The sequence below is a fragment of the Hyla sarda genome, chromosome 3, assembly GCF_029499605.1.
Source record: "Hyla sarda isolate aHylSar1 chromosome 3, aHylSar1.hap1, whole genome shotgun sequence".
NCBI lineage: Eukaryota > Metazoa > Chordata > Amphibia > Anura > Hylidae > Hyla > Hyla sarda.
Window position 1 is genome coordinate 319,836,869 of NC_079191.1, and position 18,009 is coordinate 319,854,877.

General features: G+C 39.9%; 1 protein-coding gene across 1 annotated transcript in view; it reads right to left on the reverse strand.

Annotated features, from left to right (window-relative positions):
• Nucleotides 1-18,009, reverse strand: part of KIF26B (kinesin family member 26B) — a 405,428-nt gene that overhangs the window by 13,159 nt on the left and 374,260 nt on the right. The window contains exons 11-12 of the mRNA XM_056567177.1: nt 13,209-13,371; nt 9,140-12,506 (exon numbers count right to left, since the gene is read on the reverse strand). Coding sequence (XP_056423152.1) covers nt 9,140-12,506; nt 13,209-13,371 — 3,530 coding nt within the window. The remainder of the gene's footprint in view (nt 1-9,139; nt 12,507-13,208; nt 13,372-18,009) is intronic.

Genomic DNA, 18,009 nt, shown 5'->3' on the forward strand with positions numbered 1-18,009 from the left:
CTGAAAATATGTCATATTCTAGGTGGAAAGTGTCCCCAAGTGCAGTCACAAAAACCATCAAGAGCTATAAAGAAACTGACTCACATACGGACCGCCCCAGGAAAGGAAGACCAAGAGTCCCCTCTGCTGTGGAGGATAAGGTCACCAGCCTCAGAAATCGCAGGTTAACAGCAGCTCAGATTAGAGATCAGGTCAATGCCACACAGAGTTCTAGCAGCAGACACATCTCTAGAACAACTGTTAAGAGGAGACTGTGTGAATCAGGCCTTCATGGTAGAATATCTGCTAGGAAACCACTGCTAAGGACAGGCAACAAGTAGAAGAGACTTGTTTGGGCTAAAGAACACAAGGAATGGACATTAGACCAGTGGAAATCTGTGCTTTGGTCTCATGAGTCCAAATTTGAGATCTTTGGTTCCAACCACCGTGTCTTTGTGCGATGCAGAAAAGGTGAACGGATGGACTCTACATGCCTGGTTCCCACTGTGAAGCATGGAGGAGAAGGTGTGATGGTGTGGGGGGGCTTTGCTGGTGCCAATGTTGGGGATTTATTAAAAATTGAAGGCATACTGAACCAGCATGACTACCACAGCATCTTGCAGCGGCATGCAATTCCATCCGGTTTGCTTTTAGTTGGACCATCCTTTATTTTTCAACAGGACAATGACCCCAAACACACCTCCAGGCTGTGTAAGGGCTATTTGACCAAGAAGGAGAGTGATGGGGTGCTGTGCCAGATGACCTGACCTCCACAGTCACCGGACCTGAACCCAATGAAGGCAAAAGGGCCAACAAGTGCTAAGCATCTCTGGGAACTCCTTCAAGACTGTTGGAAGACCATTTCAGGTGACTACCTCTTGAAGCTCATCAAGAGAATGCCAAGAGTGTGCAAAGCAGTAATCAAAGCAAAAGGTGGCTACTATGAAGAACCTAGAATATGACATATTTTCAGTTGTTTCACACTTTTTTGTTATGTCTATAATTCCACATGTGTTAATTCATAGTTTTGATGCCTTCAGTGTGAATCTACAATTTTCATAGTCATGAAAATAAAGAAAACTCTTTGAATGAGAAGGTGTGTCCAAACTTTTGGTCTGTACTGTGTATGTGAGGGGCGCATGATGGGGGCATTATATATGTGAAAGGTGCATGATGGGGGCATTATATGTGAGGGGCGCATGATGGGGGCTTTATATATGTGCGGGGCGCATGATGGGGGCATTACATATGTGCGGGGCACATGATGGGGGCATTATATATGTGCGGGGCGCATGATGGGGGCATTATATATGTGAGGGCACATGATGGGGGCATTATATATGTGAGGGGCGCATGATGGGTGCATTATATATGTGCGGGGCGCATGATGGGGGCATTATATATGTGAGGGCACATGATGGGGGCATTATATATGTGAGGGGCGCATGATGGGTGCATTATATATGTGAGGGGCACATGATGGGGCATTATATATGTGAAAGGTGCATGATGGGGGCATTATATGAGGGGCTCATGATGGGGCATTATATATGAGGTGCGCATGATGGGGACATTATATGTGAGGGGTGCATGATGGGGGTATTATATATGAGGGGCGCATGATGGGGGCATTATATGTGAGAGGCGCATGATGGGGGGCATTATATATGAGGGGCGCATGATGGGGGCATTATATGTGAGGTGTGCATGATGGGGGCATTATATGTGAGGGGCGCATGTGGCCCAGCCTCATCCAGCCTCTACCCCTGTTTTAAAGGAACCTTAAAAAAACGTATGTAAATTTTCTATCACAATTGTAAAAATCTAAAGGCTATAGCTGCATTGCAGCTTATTTATCACCGGGTATATGGCTAAAGTTGGCCATAGATTTATTGTCATCAACAACCGACAGATACTTCTAGCAAAATGATCAAAAGAAAAAATAAAGATAGATATATTGATCTATTGTAGATTTAAGCATTGTGCTGGCATGGTAGGAATCATTCGGAGCTGATGTATGGGATAAAACAGAATGTGTGCACATTTTGCAATATATGTTCTGCAGTAATCCTGTCCCTGAGCGCTTTGCTAAAGGCGTTACTGTATCTGTTTATATCCAGAGCGTCCACAAACAAGGAATTCTTGCATTGAAATTCAGTACACTTAACCGGTATCTTTTCTATGGATTCATTAAATGAAAACATTCTTAATAACGTTGTTACAAAAGTAGCAATGGGATGAACTACAATAAGACTTGAGGTTCTCCTGATGGAATTGTAATTGAAAGCTTAATCATGACTTTATAGTCCACCGGTCAATATTGTAGAAAAAAAAGCCTTCATAGTAGGTGTAAATGTTTGTGATTTTTTGAACAAAAAGATGTATTAAATCTCCTCTGAAGGGTTAAACATAGATTTAGAGCTTCCGAATGACCCCTCGTGTCAGTGGAAGTCTCCATGCAGGGGCATCTACTGATATATGGTGATCATTTATGTCAGAAATGTTTCTGGTCACAACAGTCATAAATAAGCTGGACAAGGTTGCATGACCTGAGATGAGCGTATCTTAACCGCCATAATCTTTGGAGCACTATGAATTGTCGAGTGCAGTATACAAGGCACAGGAGATAGTGATCTCCTCTCCTAAATGACATGCCCTTTTTATGATTTCCCATAATGGAAAAAAAATCCCATTTGGAAATGGATGGGCTGTGGGAGTTGTTGCCTTTGATTCTTTCCTGTCATACTGCCACCGGTCATCATCTCAGATCTGAACTAATTCCAGCCCCTGAGATCTTTTCCTATCTCACTGCTAAATTACTTTGAAGCCAAAGGTAAGATAAGGATACTTCTCATGGCATGGAGGACTCTTCTACCCTACATTATCTCCCCAGTGTGTACTTTTCAGGTACCTAAATAACTGACATATATTTTACTTTTGATCCAAATGGCCAAAATAATAGATGTTTTTGAGATGTAGATGTCAGATATTAGGAAATATACAGTAATTTAGTAATATTTTAGTATTATCAATGCATCATACAGTCAAACCTTCAGGTATTGCCTTCAGTCCCTGCCAAAAGCCTAAAGAAACAACAAGTGCACACAGGGAGTAGCCTTTATGTCAGTTTGTAGCCTTCAAATGTGATGCGCAACCTTCATGTTTTTTTAATCTAATACCAACATATCTGCAACTAGCTGTTTATTCCGTTCCCTAAGGTCATAACTGTATTAAACTTCATGTTTATCATTAGAGTGAATATGGTAATTCAGCATTGCAGCATAGATTTTGTACAAGAAACACAGCTGTCTGTCATACCGTATATAGAACACAATATCCAAGCCAGCATATAAAGTTATAATGGAGAAACTGTAATGTAGTCTAAAAAATATAAATGTTACAATACTCTTCAACAATGGCTCGTATTTAATATTGCAAGTGTGCCAAAATTTGGGGCATACAATACATTTGAAATTGGTGTATATACCTTGTGCCACATTTATTGTGTATTATAGACACTAATGAGTATTGTGTGTAAAACTTAAAAAAGGTGTGGCTTTTTTTAAATAAAGTGTGGCTTACTAAAAGGGGTCTGAAATGTGGTGCAATGTATCAAAATGCTGACACTAGATAAAATGCCATAAACTAATAGGCAGTATAAAGTGAAAAGAGAGTTGAAAGATGTGGCACATTTATTAAACAGCATGAGCCACTGTGATAAATTTGGCACATTCTAAGTTTATACTGTCTAAGAATTAGTGTATACAAGGAGGCGGTTAGACAGTTGACGCAGTATAGTGTTACGTTATACGCTCCGGCCGCACACCCTGGCCATCAGCACATGGTCCCGTTACCTGCTGCTGCCAGCGGGGCTGGGACTCGCATCGCGGGACACGCCCGCATGCGGGCCCCAGTCTGTCACTCACCTGGTGCTTCTCCTGCCCCAGCCTCTGCCTCACTGCTCAGGCACGCCCCCGTCCCCTAGGGCACGCCGGAGCTTTAAGATTTAAAGGGCCAGTGCGCTCATTAGTGTGATTCACCTGTGTCTCATTTATATATTCCTCCACCCTCCTCACTCCCCTGCCGGATCTTTGTTGCCTTGAGCCTGAGAGAAAGCATTCCTGTTTCTGCTTTGCCGTGTATCTGATTCTTTGCTCTGTGACCTGACCTTGCTCGTCTGCCGCCTGCCTATTGACCTCCTGCTACGTCCTGACTACGCAACTGTGCCGCCTGCCCTGACCTTCTGCTATCCAGACTACGAGCTGCCTTATCCCTCCTATGCCTCGCATCTCCTCAGCCTCCTGTGTGGTCGAGCCGTCCCAGGGATAGCGACCTGGGTGCTGCCTGCCGCAGCAAGTCCATCCCGCTTTGCGGCGGGCTCTGGTGAAAACCAGCGGCACCTTAAACTCCGCTCCCTGGTACGGTCCAAATCATCTGCCACACAGGTCAAGCAGATCCACATCCACCGGGGTTCCTGTCTTCTGAAACTTGAGTGTTATATATAGAAGGTTCTGGCAGCAATGAGCATGGCTGGTTTCTTAACTCACTGCTCCTCACTCCCAGATTCTGTTCTAGGTGTCATTGCACTGGGTCCTGGCTTGCACCAGGACCATATGTGTGCAGGCATTTGGAGAAGTAGAGAACAATGGAGTGAGTTGTGATGAGTATAAGGAGACATCTGGTCTAGGGTCTGAATTTTTCTTTTAATATCTGAGATCTGATTCATTTTGGAAACTGTGTTAAAAAAAATGGGGCTTTCTTTTTCTTTTAACATATTTTCCCTATTTTTACACCTTAGGTATAGGTGTTTGTTGGGTTGCTCAGGTCTTCAGTGACGGTCAGACAGACAGGAGCCTCTCCATATTATCTATATCATTTTGGAAACTGGCCTGACTAATTTATGGGTGTAGCCAATAGTTTGAATTAATATAAGTGTCTGGTCCTGTCATTTCTGATTTATTTAAAGGTCTAATGGTGATTAATTTAGAGAGTCTTTTGGTTAGTCTGGGATCTGGACTTATTTTAAAGTCACATCTATGGTCTGCGGTATACATTTGTGTAGGGATATGGTTTCATCCACTTTGTGAGCTGTGTATACAGAATGTATTCACAGTGTGAGTTGTGTGTGTGTGTATAGCATGTATCCACTGTGTTGGAGTTGTGTGTGTGAATAAAACTTAAACATTCAGTAAGACAGTAAAAAAATAAATGGGCTCCATCAGGAGGTATTTTAGGTATTTTATTGTGTGGCATTTTTGTTTTGGAAATACATGAATCAGCCAAAAACTGATGTAGTCTAGTTCAATTTAGGGTCTAAAAATACACTGATCAATTATTAAACCCTATTAAATCTACTGACAGGTGAAATTAATACAATTGATTATCTCATTACAATGTAAACAACCAGTTCTTGAAGCTGCGTTAGAAGCAGGAAACATGAACAACTGTAAGAATCTAAGCACTTTTTGACAATGGCCCAACTGTGATGCCTAGATCACTGGGTCAGAGCATCTTCAAAAAAGCAGCATGTGGAATGCTCCAAGTATATGGTGGTTAGTACCCACCCAAATGGTCCAAGAAAGGACAACCAAATTGGAAACAGACTCATGGGCATGGGTGCACAAGGATGCACAAGCAAAGGCTTGCCGATCTAATTCCACAGGAGAGCTACTGTAGAACAATTTGTTATAATATATAACATAGTAACATGTCAGAACACACAGTGCATAACAACGTAGTAATCAGAAAATTCTCGCTAAATATATCAATAATCTTTCAATGGTTTGTAGGCTGATTGACAAGCCTGTAAAGTTTCCTGAAATGCTAAATACTAACAATGATGCCTTCATGTCTTAAAATCCCTTCTATTGATCTGCCAGGTTTGCAGAAGTGGCGCATAAGTTGTTTCCGAGAACCTTCTTTTTTCCTTTTACCCTTCCTCACTAGGACATATTGTAGTAATAACTAAATGAAAAGAGTACATGACAATTTAAAGATGGCATGGAAATGGATACAATTAATTTCAGGGGTATTTTTTTAATGACATGATGTCCTCTTTTACCATAAATGCTGCAATATCAGTAAAATGTCAATCTCATACACATACCACACCTATACTTGAAAAAGCTGTAAACAGACACAAGTAAAGTCCAAAATATAGGTACAAATACGGCAGGTATCCACAAGTTACACCAAGAGCTACAAATTAATTGAAAGTGCACAAAATACACAAAAGCCACCTATAGTGCAATAGGTCAGATACCCACATGTATACGCCAAAAGTGTAGCCAGGAGACGCCATGTCAGTGATTTGTATGCCCATGCATATGCGACTAGCACTATTGAATACCACCGGTAGTCTTGGAGATGCCCCGTTTTTCAGTTGCCACATCTCTGTTTTCAATATGTGTGTCCTTTGTTTTTAAACAATAAAGATGGTAATTTTTTGCACTTTACTTGTGTCTGTTTACAGCTTTTTCAAGTATAGGTGTTGTAGTTCACTGCTGTTTTTGAAGACCTTATACTTTCCAATACTGCATATCCTAGTAGTACATAGGGGTATTTATGTGTGTTACCCCCTCTGATATTGGGTATTTGTATCTTTGTAGTCGGTGTATTTGTACACATACCAGTATAAAATTTACGAGCCAACTATGTGAAAATAACAAAAATATAATTTGTAGCAAAAAATGCCCTTGTAATGTAATATACTATGATATACTGTGATGATGTAGTTCATTGCCTTATCAAAAATATCCAGTATTTAATCTGTATAAGGCTGGGTTCACGCCACGTTTTTCAAATACGGTAACCGTATACGGTTTTCCGCAAGAAAACGTATACGACCGTATCCGAAACCGTATGCATAGAGAATGCATTGTAAACCGTATTCCAAATGTTGTGTACGGTTGCATCCGTTTTGCCTCAGATACGGTTTTGCCGATTTTTCAACCGTAGGCAAAAACGCTGTCGACCACGTTTTTGCCTCCGGTTGGAAAACCGTATGCGAACCGTATGCGGTTCTTTTAACATTGTTGTCTATGAGAACCGTACACAGAATTTCAGAATACGGTTGCACACGATTTTTCTAATCCAATTTTGGAGTTGACACATGCACAGATTGGAATTTCAATAGAACAATAGTAACTTTATTAAATTGCTGGAAAACTAATTCCAACAAAATAGCAAAACCGTTGGCAAAAACTGATGCAAACGGATAGAACCGTAAGGGGAAAAAACGTATACGTTTTAATTTGTCATTTGTTTTAATGAGTCATACGGTTGTATACGGTTGCATACAGTTTTTGCCATACGTTTTTTAGCGGAAAACCGTATACGGTAACCGTATTTGAAAAACGTGGTGTGAACCCAGCCTAATAAAGGTTCCCCTTTAAAACTACCTATCATATATTGCTGGTTAACCTAAAAATAAACACATTTTTGTACCATACTTTTTGTTAGTTTTTGACCTTTGCTTGACAGTAGAATAATAATAAAATAATAGAAAAATAATAAAAAGTTAGATAATAATGCCTGGCTATGTAGTCTGGCCTTCCTCCTATCTGTGGTCCTGTCTATGACAGAGAGGGAACGATACAGACTACTGTGTAACGAAAAAACTAAAAAAATTTAAATGTTATTTCTCTTTATAACTTTTCTAGTCTAACAGGAGTTCAAAAGCTAATAAACATATATTATAAATGTGTTTAATTTTTATATTAACTGTTGTCACATGCTTATTTCTGATATTACACTTATCTACTAAATGTTTATATAAACGATAGTAGCAATATATTTCACAGAATAAATGCCTTAGAACTAGTGTATAGTATAATCCGAGTAAAAAAAAGTGATGGCTCTAAGCAATATGGATTTTCATTGGCGTTATGCAGTACTGTATTCCATCAGTTTTTGAAAGACAAATTGCCTTATCTACAATGGCTATAGCATAATGCAGGCACAGTACAGTATCTTACAACCAGTGCAATCAATTTTATTGCTTAATTATATCCAATGCCATTTTCTCATAGCCTTTCTGTGGGCTATTGATTACTAATACAGCTACAATTTTATGGTTCCCAGCTGCTCCTCCAATCAATTTCTCTTGCAGTGATGTCAACACCAGCAATGTACAAGCAGCTGATTCATACAAAGGGTAAAGGGCTGATGACTATATTACAGTACCATTTCAGTCCTATGTAACATAATCCCTGAGTTAGTGTGTGTATAATAATATCTTTATACATTCATTGTCATATGTTCACCCAGTATTTGTGCTGATGCATATAAGGCTTCTTGTCTCTTACAAGAATATCCTTTTGGCATTTGTCATCATAGTCTGTGCTTTACTCTACAGTGGAACACACCATAAAAAAAAACCTTTACTGTGCAGTATACATTTTTTTTTAAAGGGGTATTCTGGCTTTATACATCTTATCCCATATCCAAAGTATAGGGGATAAGATGTATGATCGCAGGGGTCCCTCCGCTGGGGACGCCCGCGATTTCAATGCAGCCCCCGGCATTCTGTGCCGGGCGCTGCCTCCGAGACGGGGATGTGTCATCACGGCCACGTCCCCTAGTAAAGTCACGCCTCCTCCATGCACGTCACTAGGGGGCATGGCTATGATGTCACGTCCTTGTCTCAGAGGCAGAGCCCGGCACAGAATGCCAGGGGCTGCACCGAGATCGCGAGGGTCCCCAGCGGCAGGACCCCTGCGATCATCCATCTTATCCCCTATACTTTGGATAGGGGATAAGATGTATAAAGCCGGAACACCCCTTTATCCGTTGGGCCTATGGGTGATGCATGCTACCGTATGTCTATACATCAGAATATTTTGGCCTTCCAGAGGTATTACTGGGGAATAATTGCAACATATACATTCAATAGATGGTTCAGAAGATACCTGATAATCAAGAATGGTGGGGCGGGGAGAAGCTGCCAAGGACCACCCTAATGACTTGAGGTTCAAGTGGCGTGAAAGTGACAGGTTGAAAAATAAAAGATTCCCATTAAAACAAGCATGTGGTCATTACTATTATGGCTGCAATGTGAAATGTGTGCAACAAGCCTGTTTTACACTAGAAATGTTAAAAGGTCCATAAATTACAAATTTGGTCAAAATTTTTAAAATGACAAAAGTCCATTGAACCATACCTGAATTAGATCGCTTTTTTGATGATTTAAGACTTCGACACCTCCCACTGACAGAGCTACTGTTTTCACTCATAGAGTCTTGAGCAGAAGAACCACTTCCTGTGGCTTCACTGTCTCTCATCATGCTTTCGTAACCACTGCTGCCACCACTGTGATAAAAAAGTGCAGTTTTGCCCATTGCAGGTGGAAGCTCGCCACTGAGAACACTGCTGTTGTCACTGCCATGGCCACTACTACAGCGATGTGGCTTTCGTGGAGGAGTAATTTTGCTATATGGGGATGGCAACGTGTGTACAGTGGGCTTCTCCTCAGTATGAGGAGCTCCACGTTCATCTGAGTCTGAATTTCCATGTGAGTGCACCCCCCGACTTCCTGTGCTACCTTGGAGTAGCTCTGAGATCCTTCCATTAACTGCTCTCAAGGGCAACTTGGAAGCAAGACCAGAGCCTCTATTTCTGCTGAGAGACTGCGTTGACCAAGACATATTTTTCCCATTTGGAGGAAGGCTTGAGCTTCGTCCAACAGACTGTGGAAGTGACTTTGTAGAAAAGCTCAAGGTTTTGGTTGCAGAGGCAGAAAGGCTGCGGGCTTTAGGACTGGCAAGAAGTAGCTTGCTTACTGCTGATATCTTTGAAGGGCTAGCTTTTGGAGAAGCTCCTGCTGATTGAGAGGTGTTAGTTGGAGATGACATGACATTTCGATTAAGACTTCTCCCGGACCTGGGCAAAGTGCTATCTTTACTTAGAATCATTCTTGAGCTAACTGATGAAAGGCTTCCTGCTCGCTCTAAAGACAAGCATTCATAGTGACTTCCATTGGATCTTCCCAAAGAATTTGTTCTGCTAGCTAACTGTTCTAGTTTGGCACTAAATAGCTTGCTACTACTGTTGCTTCTGGTATCCATACTAAATCCTGTCAATTTGCCATTAAGTTCATCTGGAAGACTGGGTAAAGAAGAAAGAGAGTACTTTGATGGACTGCTTGCAGTGTGCTGAGGGCTTGCCCTATTCCTATGATCGAGGCTTGATTTCCTTACTGGTGGAAGAGGTGGAGTGCCTTTGGGACGAGTAAGAATGCAATGTTTAGGAGAAGCAACTCGTCTCTCTAAAGTAGATCTAGATATCTGAAGTGGGTTAACGGAGCCAGCACTGTTGTTTTCAAAGTCATAGCTCATCATTTCCTGCTCCTCCTGCTTATAGGTTCTTTCTAACACTCTAGAAAGGCTGCTTCTTTGTGAGTAATCACTTACATGAACTAGATTATGTGTGGTTAGTGCCATTTCACACCCATCAACAACTCTCTTAAGGTTCTCAGAGAGTGGGGAGATGCTGCCTTCGCCACTGCTACTGCTTAATCTGTCTGTCATACTTTGTTTTCTATACAAGTCATGGTCGGTTATGCAGTTAGCAGCTTCAGGCATTTGTCCATCAACTGAAACATTTTTCTCCCTTTTGGTATCATCTTCACGTTTTAACCAAGGATCATCAAATATAGGTTCTATTTTACAGTCTCCAAAATTGTTTTCTACAGACTGCGACAATTTTTCAGGCAGATTTAATCCTGGCAGGCAATCATCAGTCTCCTGAGCTTTAAAAGGACTCACTGCAATGCAGGGATAAACTGTAATGTTTGTTTTCATTGGAATGTAGTTTTCACAGCCATTCAGACTTGAGGTATTTGATATAGTGACTGTGGTTTTCCCTACTGCTGAAATCTTGCAGGTATTTATAGGGGGCGCATTATTCTGAATGGCTTCAACCATTTCTGACTGAATGAGCACTTTGTCGATTTCTGGCTGCTGTCTCTTGTTTGCACACATCGCACTAATATTCTGCAATGCAGTTGTGAATTCAGAAATAGGAGGATCCGCCAATGCTTCACCATGACCATAGCATGTCTGAGCAATAAAACTGTGGCATGACTGTTCGCCATCACTACCTGTGCTCATTTCACTCAACCAAGAGCTTATGGAAGACCTCCTGCTTCCACCTTCTTGACATTTTTCTTCTAGTCCAGGCTTAGGAAGGGGTAAGAATTGTGTGATGCTGACTTCAGATACAGGTGCTGGGCTTGAAAAGCATTCAAGGTCCTCACTTATGCTGCTTATAATACTTACAGGTCTAGAACCAGAAGCCAAAGCCTGCACAGAACAGTCACTATTAAAACTGATGATACTAGTTGGACGACCGTTGTCAAGGACTCCACTTATTGTTAACTCTTCAACTAAAGTGAAAACTAACTCGTCCTCTCCATTCAGTTCCAAAGGCTGTTGGACAGTTACCATTGTTGTACTAAGAACCTCCTTTTTGGGCTCCTCAGATTCTTGCTGTTCTGCAAGTACAGATTCAGAAGACAAATTGCTTGAATTAGATATTGATCTTTTCATTATTTGTGGGCTCATACCCACAGGGGGAGTTCGAATCTCTGGTTGTGGGAGAGATTCTGATAGTAACCCGGGATCTTTATTTGCTGAATGTGGAGGGGTAGAAATAGGTAGAACTCCTTTCTGTGTATATACTTTACATCTTTGTGAAGGAGAGTTTGGTGGTTTGTACTCTGAAGTTTTAGAGAGACTGGCAATGCCTAATCTTGGTGAACCCATCGCTCTTGGTTTTCCTTCCACAAACCCACAACTGTTTAGACTTTCTCTGCTTCCCTGTAAGCTGGCATTTTGTACTAACTGGGAAGCTCCACTGTGCACTCCACAGCTACCTGTAACACTCCTAGGAGAAGATGGAGTAGATGTGTTAGCTACATTCCCAGGTGGAACTGGAGAGTGATTTCTTGGTATCTTATAAGCTGGTCCAACAATATTTTCTCTGGCATCTTTGTCAGATTGTACATTTTCTAAAATGCTTTCTTCTTTATTTGTGTCTGATAGATTTTTTGGCTCTGTGTTTGGGCATAAAGCTTTACTTTCTCCACTAAACTGAGCGGGAAGCTCTTCAAATGGGAATCTGTTTGTTTCTTCACTACCATCAATACAATCCAACCTTTCCTGCAATTCTGCAAAAGTATTACATTTTAGACAATCCCTCTCTGGTTTGCTGTGAGCCACATCATTTACATCCTCCAGTTTCATTTCAGTTTTTGACTTTTGCAAAACTGGAACAATTGGGACAAAGTCAGGTGGCCCTTCATTATCTGTAAGTTCCTTGTCGGACAATGCTGTTCCATTGGGGCCAACATAAATAACTGTATCACATGACTGTTCACTGCTTGAGGAATAATCTGGGTCACTGGATAAACTAAGAAGAGGGAAGTCAGGGTCCACCACATTTCTCGAATGGAATGGCCTCAGCTGAGTTGGCCTACGCATTCGTCCTTCTTCACAGGAACTTTCTCCTCCAGATGAACTTGATGTATACTGTTAATTAAAAAAAAGTCCAAACTTGTATGAGAACAAAAGTAACATGGCTCCTTATGTCAATAATAGGTTTGCTAACAGAGAATTATCTTTACATATAACACAACCGCTATCAATAAATTGTAAAAACAAACTAATTTGAAAGTACATATCTTTGAAGCATTGAAACATCTATTTACATGTTATGTCCATGACTGCCTCATTGTTCACTGTGTAAGGACTGTAAAATTACAAAAATAATTTGTGTAATAAAAAATAACATACACATCCTGAAAGTACATGGGAAAGGATACAACAATGTTTTAGTTAAGGTTAACATACTTCACTGCAAAAATAAGCATTTTGGGAGCCAAAGACGTAATGTTGATTAAAAATTCTTATACAAATTTTAAGAAACCAAACATTTTGATAGATATACAGATAATATAAACATAAGGGTCATTGCTTTACAAAAGTAAAGCTAAATAGTAAATATTTAGTTAAATGAATATAAAGTATGTTGGTATACGCAACATGCTTCTCTTACGTGAGACCCTTATAGCCCTGCATCTTTCCATATTTCATACTGCTCTAATGTCTATCTCCCTCAACTATTCTAAAACAGAGCTTTGACTTATCACATAATCTGTTGCTTCATTGCAATTGATCTTAACCTGCCCAGTAAAAACATTGCAATGGTAATTGTAATCAAGCATCTCTTACCTTGGTTTTCTTTTTCTTCATCCTCAGCACCCGCGATGCAATCTGGATAGTGGACAGTGTCTCAGCATAGTTTCCTGCAGTAGCCGAAATGTGAGCTATCATTGTAGTGCGGCAGTTCATGTTCCCCAGAGACTCACGAAGTAGCATTGTGAGCTTGCTCTCTCTGCAGAGACAAAATGAATTAAGGCTGCATTAGTGAAACATGTTTCACTTGTACTGTGATGATGTGACTTCAGAGCCCTGAAGTTTTTTTTCCTCTCCTCTCCTTAATGGCATGCTAATCAGGATCACGCTGCAGAGTCACAAAGCATCTCATGTAAAGATAAGATCTACAGGGGATGGGTCACTAGGATTTCCTTTATGGAATTATATCAATCCACTGACCATTTGACTTCATGCCAAAACTGTGTCTACGAAGAAAAATGTTAATACCTTGGCTTTTAAGCTACCTAATTAGTTTTGACAGCTTTGTTATTAGAATGAAAATTACTTTTCTATGTTACAAATTATTGTATTTTCAGGATACTAATAATGCTTCTACTATAAGACACACCCAGACTATTTAATATTTAGAAGGCATTTCTCACATGGATAATGTACAAAAAGGTAGCCTACTTTATATAGGTTATCAGATAAAATGGCTGCCTCCAGAGTACACAGCTTTCTAGATAAATAATATGCACAGGACCACGACTTGACACAAAATGTTATCGGACATTCTATATTACGTCCTGCCGCAGAATGAACATACATTTTCCTTTAAATGCACTGGGGATGTTTTATTACACAGCCATTAATTACATTCATCAACATCTCTACAGCTATTTAGATACTAAATGCCACACTTATTCCTTCTGTCTTATCTCACTCTTTGTTTCTTGCAATAATGAATTCCAAATTCATTTTATATGACAATGTTAATTAGACAAGTACAGTAATGGACTCTTACAGATCTGTTCGACAGAAATAATTATGCATCCATTCCCACCAAAATGCCTGTCTTTTATTCCTGCTAATATTGATAACAATTTCTTATTGGCTGCATATGTACTGAAGTAGAACTATGAAAGAAATGAACATAAGAAAGGTTACAATGAGGGTGATATTCTGGCCACACTGTACAGTATTTGCAACAAAGTATGTCAAGGCAATCTCCTATTCTCTTACACTCATGTCACATAAAGGTGGTGGTTATTAATCGTAAAATTAGTCCCTTGGATGTTCTGTGAGTGATGTCATCTGGGGACTGACTGGCATATGATCAAGTACTGCCTGTGTGCCATAATGTCACATAATATGGCCAGGCCCATAAAGCCTGTAGGCATAGTAAGCATGTGTCTACAAGTCTCTCATGGTAAGAGTCAGAACGAGTATATTAAACAGTGCATATTTATTCATTTATATGTAAACCATTTGCATTTATGTTAACAAAGCACTCCCAGTACTGTAGCATTTAGAGCAGGACACCCATAGAAGGACAGTAGCAATGATCTGCTTTATTTGGTTACAGCCATTAAATGACTACTGTAATTTAAAGCAATGCCCCTCCATTTGTCTATGTGATTGTCTCCGCAATCCACTGCCTGTTGTCAGGAGAAATTTGTCTCACGTAACAGAGGCAGCATTTAAAAAAAACAGGAAGTTGGGGTATGTCTTAGTCACTACTGTGTGCAAGATTGTCAGGCTTTCTCTGTCCTACAGAGGATTTACTGTGCCTGAAAGGTAAATTAAGGCTTTCCCTCATCTCAGAAACAGCAGCTCAGTGCTAAGAGGAACTCCTCACTTGCGATGTTAAAGCAGTTTCTTAAATTTTTGCTAACAGCGCACCTTATAAAGTCAGTGCATCAGTAATCCATTCTACCTCCACATGCCACCACATTCCAGCACAATATCAACCTGTTGGGTCCAGTACACTTTCACCAGCACTATGTCTTGGCATAGCAGTAAGAAGTAGAGTGCTGTGATTGTCCAGACAACTAAAGGAGGAAGAACCTGTGTGTACTACTGGCAAACAGTCCAGTTCTGGTCCTTTCCCATAACATATAAAGAATAAAAAAAAATAGCAATGTACCCCGGAGTGGGCTTTTAAGGGCTCAATAACAGCAGTAAGTACAATAAAATCACTTTTTCACTACTATGAGGGGTTAATTTAACAAAACTATGCAGGTTGAAAATCTTTAGAAATGACATATACACCTTAAAGGGGTACTCCCATGGAAAACTTTTTTTTTTTAAATCAACTGGTACCAGAAAGTTAAACAGATGTGTAAATTACTTCTCCTTTCAGCACTTTTTAGGGGCTGCATACTACAGAGGAAATGCTTTTCTTTTTTTATTTCTCTTCTGTCACGACCACAGTGCTCTCTGCTGACCTTTGCTGCCCATTTTAGGAACTGTACAGAGCAGCATATGTTTGCTATGGGGATTTTCTCCTGCTCTGGACAGTTCCTAAAATGGACGGCAGAGGTCAGCAGAGAACACTGTTGTCATGAGAGAAGAGAAATCCAAAAAGAAAAGCATTTCCTCTGTAGTATACAGCCCCTACAAAGTACTGGAAGGATTAAGATTGTCAAATAGAAGTAATTTACAAATCTGTTTAACTTTCTGGCACCAGTTGATTTAAAAAAAAAAAAAAAAAGTTTTCCATGGGAGTACCCCTTTAAGCTGTGAACTGTGTACTTGGTGAAAAAGGTTGATGCTAGAAAATCTTTGTTCATTCATTCAAAATGACACACCATTGCATCCTTCATCCACCCCAGTATTAATTTCTGTTGTGCTGGTCCAAAGGTAGGCAAATCTCTGTATATTCCAGATTTTTTTATTCATACTAATCTTACATCAAGTACACCAAATGGGACCAGTGCAAAGGCAACCATCCGATGTCCAGCAGATACTGTACACATCTTATTAATTAGTATAGTTCACCTGCGCTATGCCAGGTGGGTGTCCTTTGCAACTGTCCCACCTGGTATAATGCAGAAAGTCTTTTGCCTGATATCAGATTGGGAGGAAGAAACAGGGGCACTATTGGATACATCACCCCAATAATGATAGTTATATTGAGATAGATCTGCTAAGATCATCCAAACAGAAGTAAGGCAAATACAAGTCTATGTTATAAACAAAAAAAATGCATGATATATTATTAAAGTAATTCAAAAGCTGTACACAATATTATTATTAAAGATAAAATACTGGGAGATAAAACCTCCAACTTTCCCAAGATTTTCTTACACAGAATTCTAAAGTGGCTCATATAAATACTGGAGATTTTAGCAGTGTAGAATTCCAGGTAAGAGAGAAGAAACGTTGGTAAGTGTGACAGCAGACTAGGCAAATATTCAAGTTTAAATTTTTTAAGTAGTTTTTTTTTTAAAGTTTATTTTACTAATAATAGGTTCTGTAGGAAAGTCTGATACCTGACATGACAGTGCAGCTTCTCATAACACCTGATTTGAAATATTTGATAAAAGTTTAGTACATAAGGAGAGCTAACAGGTATGACAGTATAAGTTAGTAAACAACCGACAGGTTACATCGGCTTGCTCTATATTAAGGTGGTCATAAACTTTAGCCCATACACAATAGCTGTTGGCTGAACGGTTGTTTAGCCGATGGCTATCTCTCCTAACTTCCTCATACACATGAAATGTCAGCATGACCGAACGTTCATGTATTCTTTATAGGGAGGAGTTAACAGCAGCCAGACAGTGGTTTATCTCTCTCACAACAATACGGTCGGGCAGTTAAAATTCAATATGGCCGACCCTTCTCTCCACCAAAAATGTCTGTCAGTGAAGAGTCGGCAGGTTTGGCTGACACCTCTGTCCATGTCAGGAACTTTGCAGAGCAAGAGCAAATCCCCATAGCAGACCTATCATGCTCTGGACAGTTTCTGACAAGGACAGAGGTGTCAGCAGAGAGCACTTTGGTCATAAATTCATAAAGAAAAGAACTTCCTCTGGGGCATACAAGGAAAAATGTTTTCCACTGGAGTACCCTTTTAAGGCCAAAATGGGCTTGGCCCTTAAGGGGTTAAAGAGCATTTTTACAGATACGTCATTCCCTTCCTTGGAAAAAAAACTGAAGAAAACCCTAGCAGGTGCTTTTTTTAATTTTTTTTATTTTTTAAGCTATGCAATGTTTTCAGCTCATTGACATCCCCACAGAGTACTGTGTAGGCACCTTGTTATGGTATACATAGTCCCTATGGCTTTATATAGTACATAGGTTCAGGCATTGCTTGCCTCTGTACAACCTCCATAATTATTATATTAATATAATTATATTGAGTATATTATTTTCTCAACAGAGCAATATTTTTTTGCAATCCTGTTAATGTTCTTTTAACTGGCATGTAATCCATATCCTTGTGAGCTCTTTACCCAAGAATAGCATGCTAATAATTTAATAGTGTGGGAAGCTTTCTGGTTATTTTATGGAATCCATTTAATTGAAAGTAAAGGTCCTTGAGACCACACATCAGTCAATGAATTATTAAAAAATAATTTATTATGACGAAAAGGGTCTTGTATAAAAAGCTGCTGAATGCAGAAAACGTGTAAGAGAATTAAAACCCACGCTATGGTTAATCAACTGATACTAGGTTTCAGGTCATGGTACTCTAATGAAACATCAGACAGTATCGGAAAGGTATATAGTATTGGATTTTTTTTTTAGTTCCTTTTTTATTGGGAAAGTGGAAATAGTTTGCTGAAAAAATGACCAGCCGTGCTATGAATACTGATTAGACGCCATCGTGTTATTCCTACAATTAAATAGCCGCTAATCAGCATTGGTT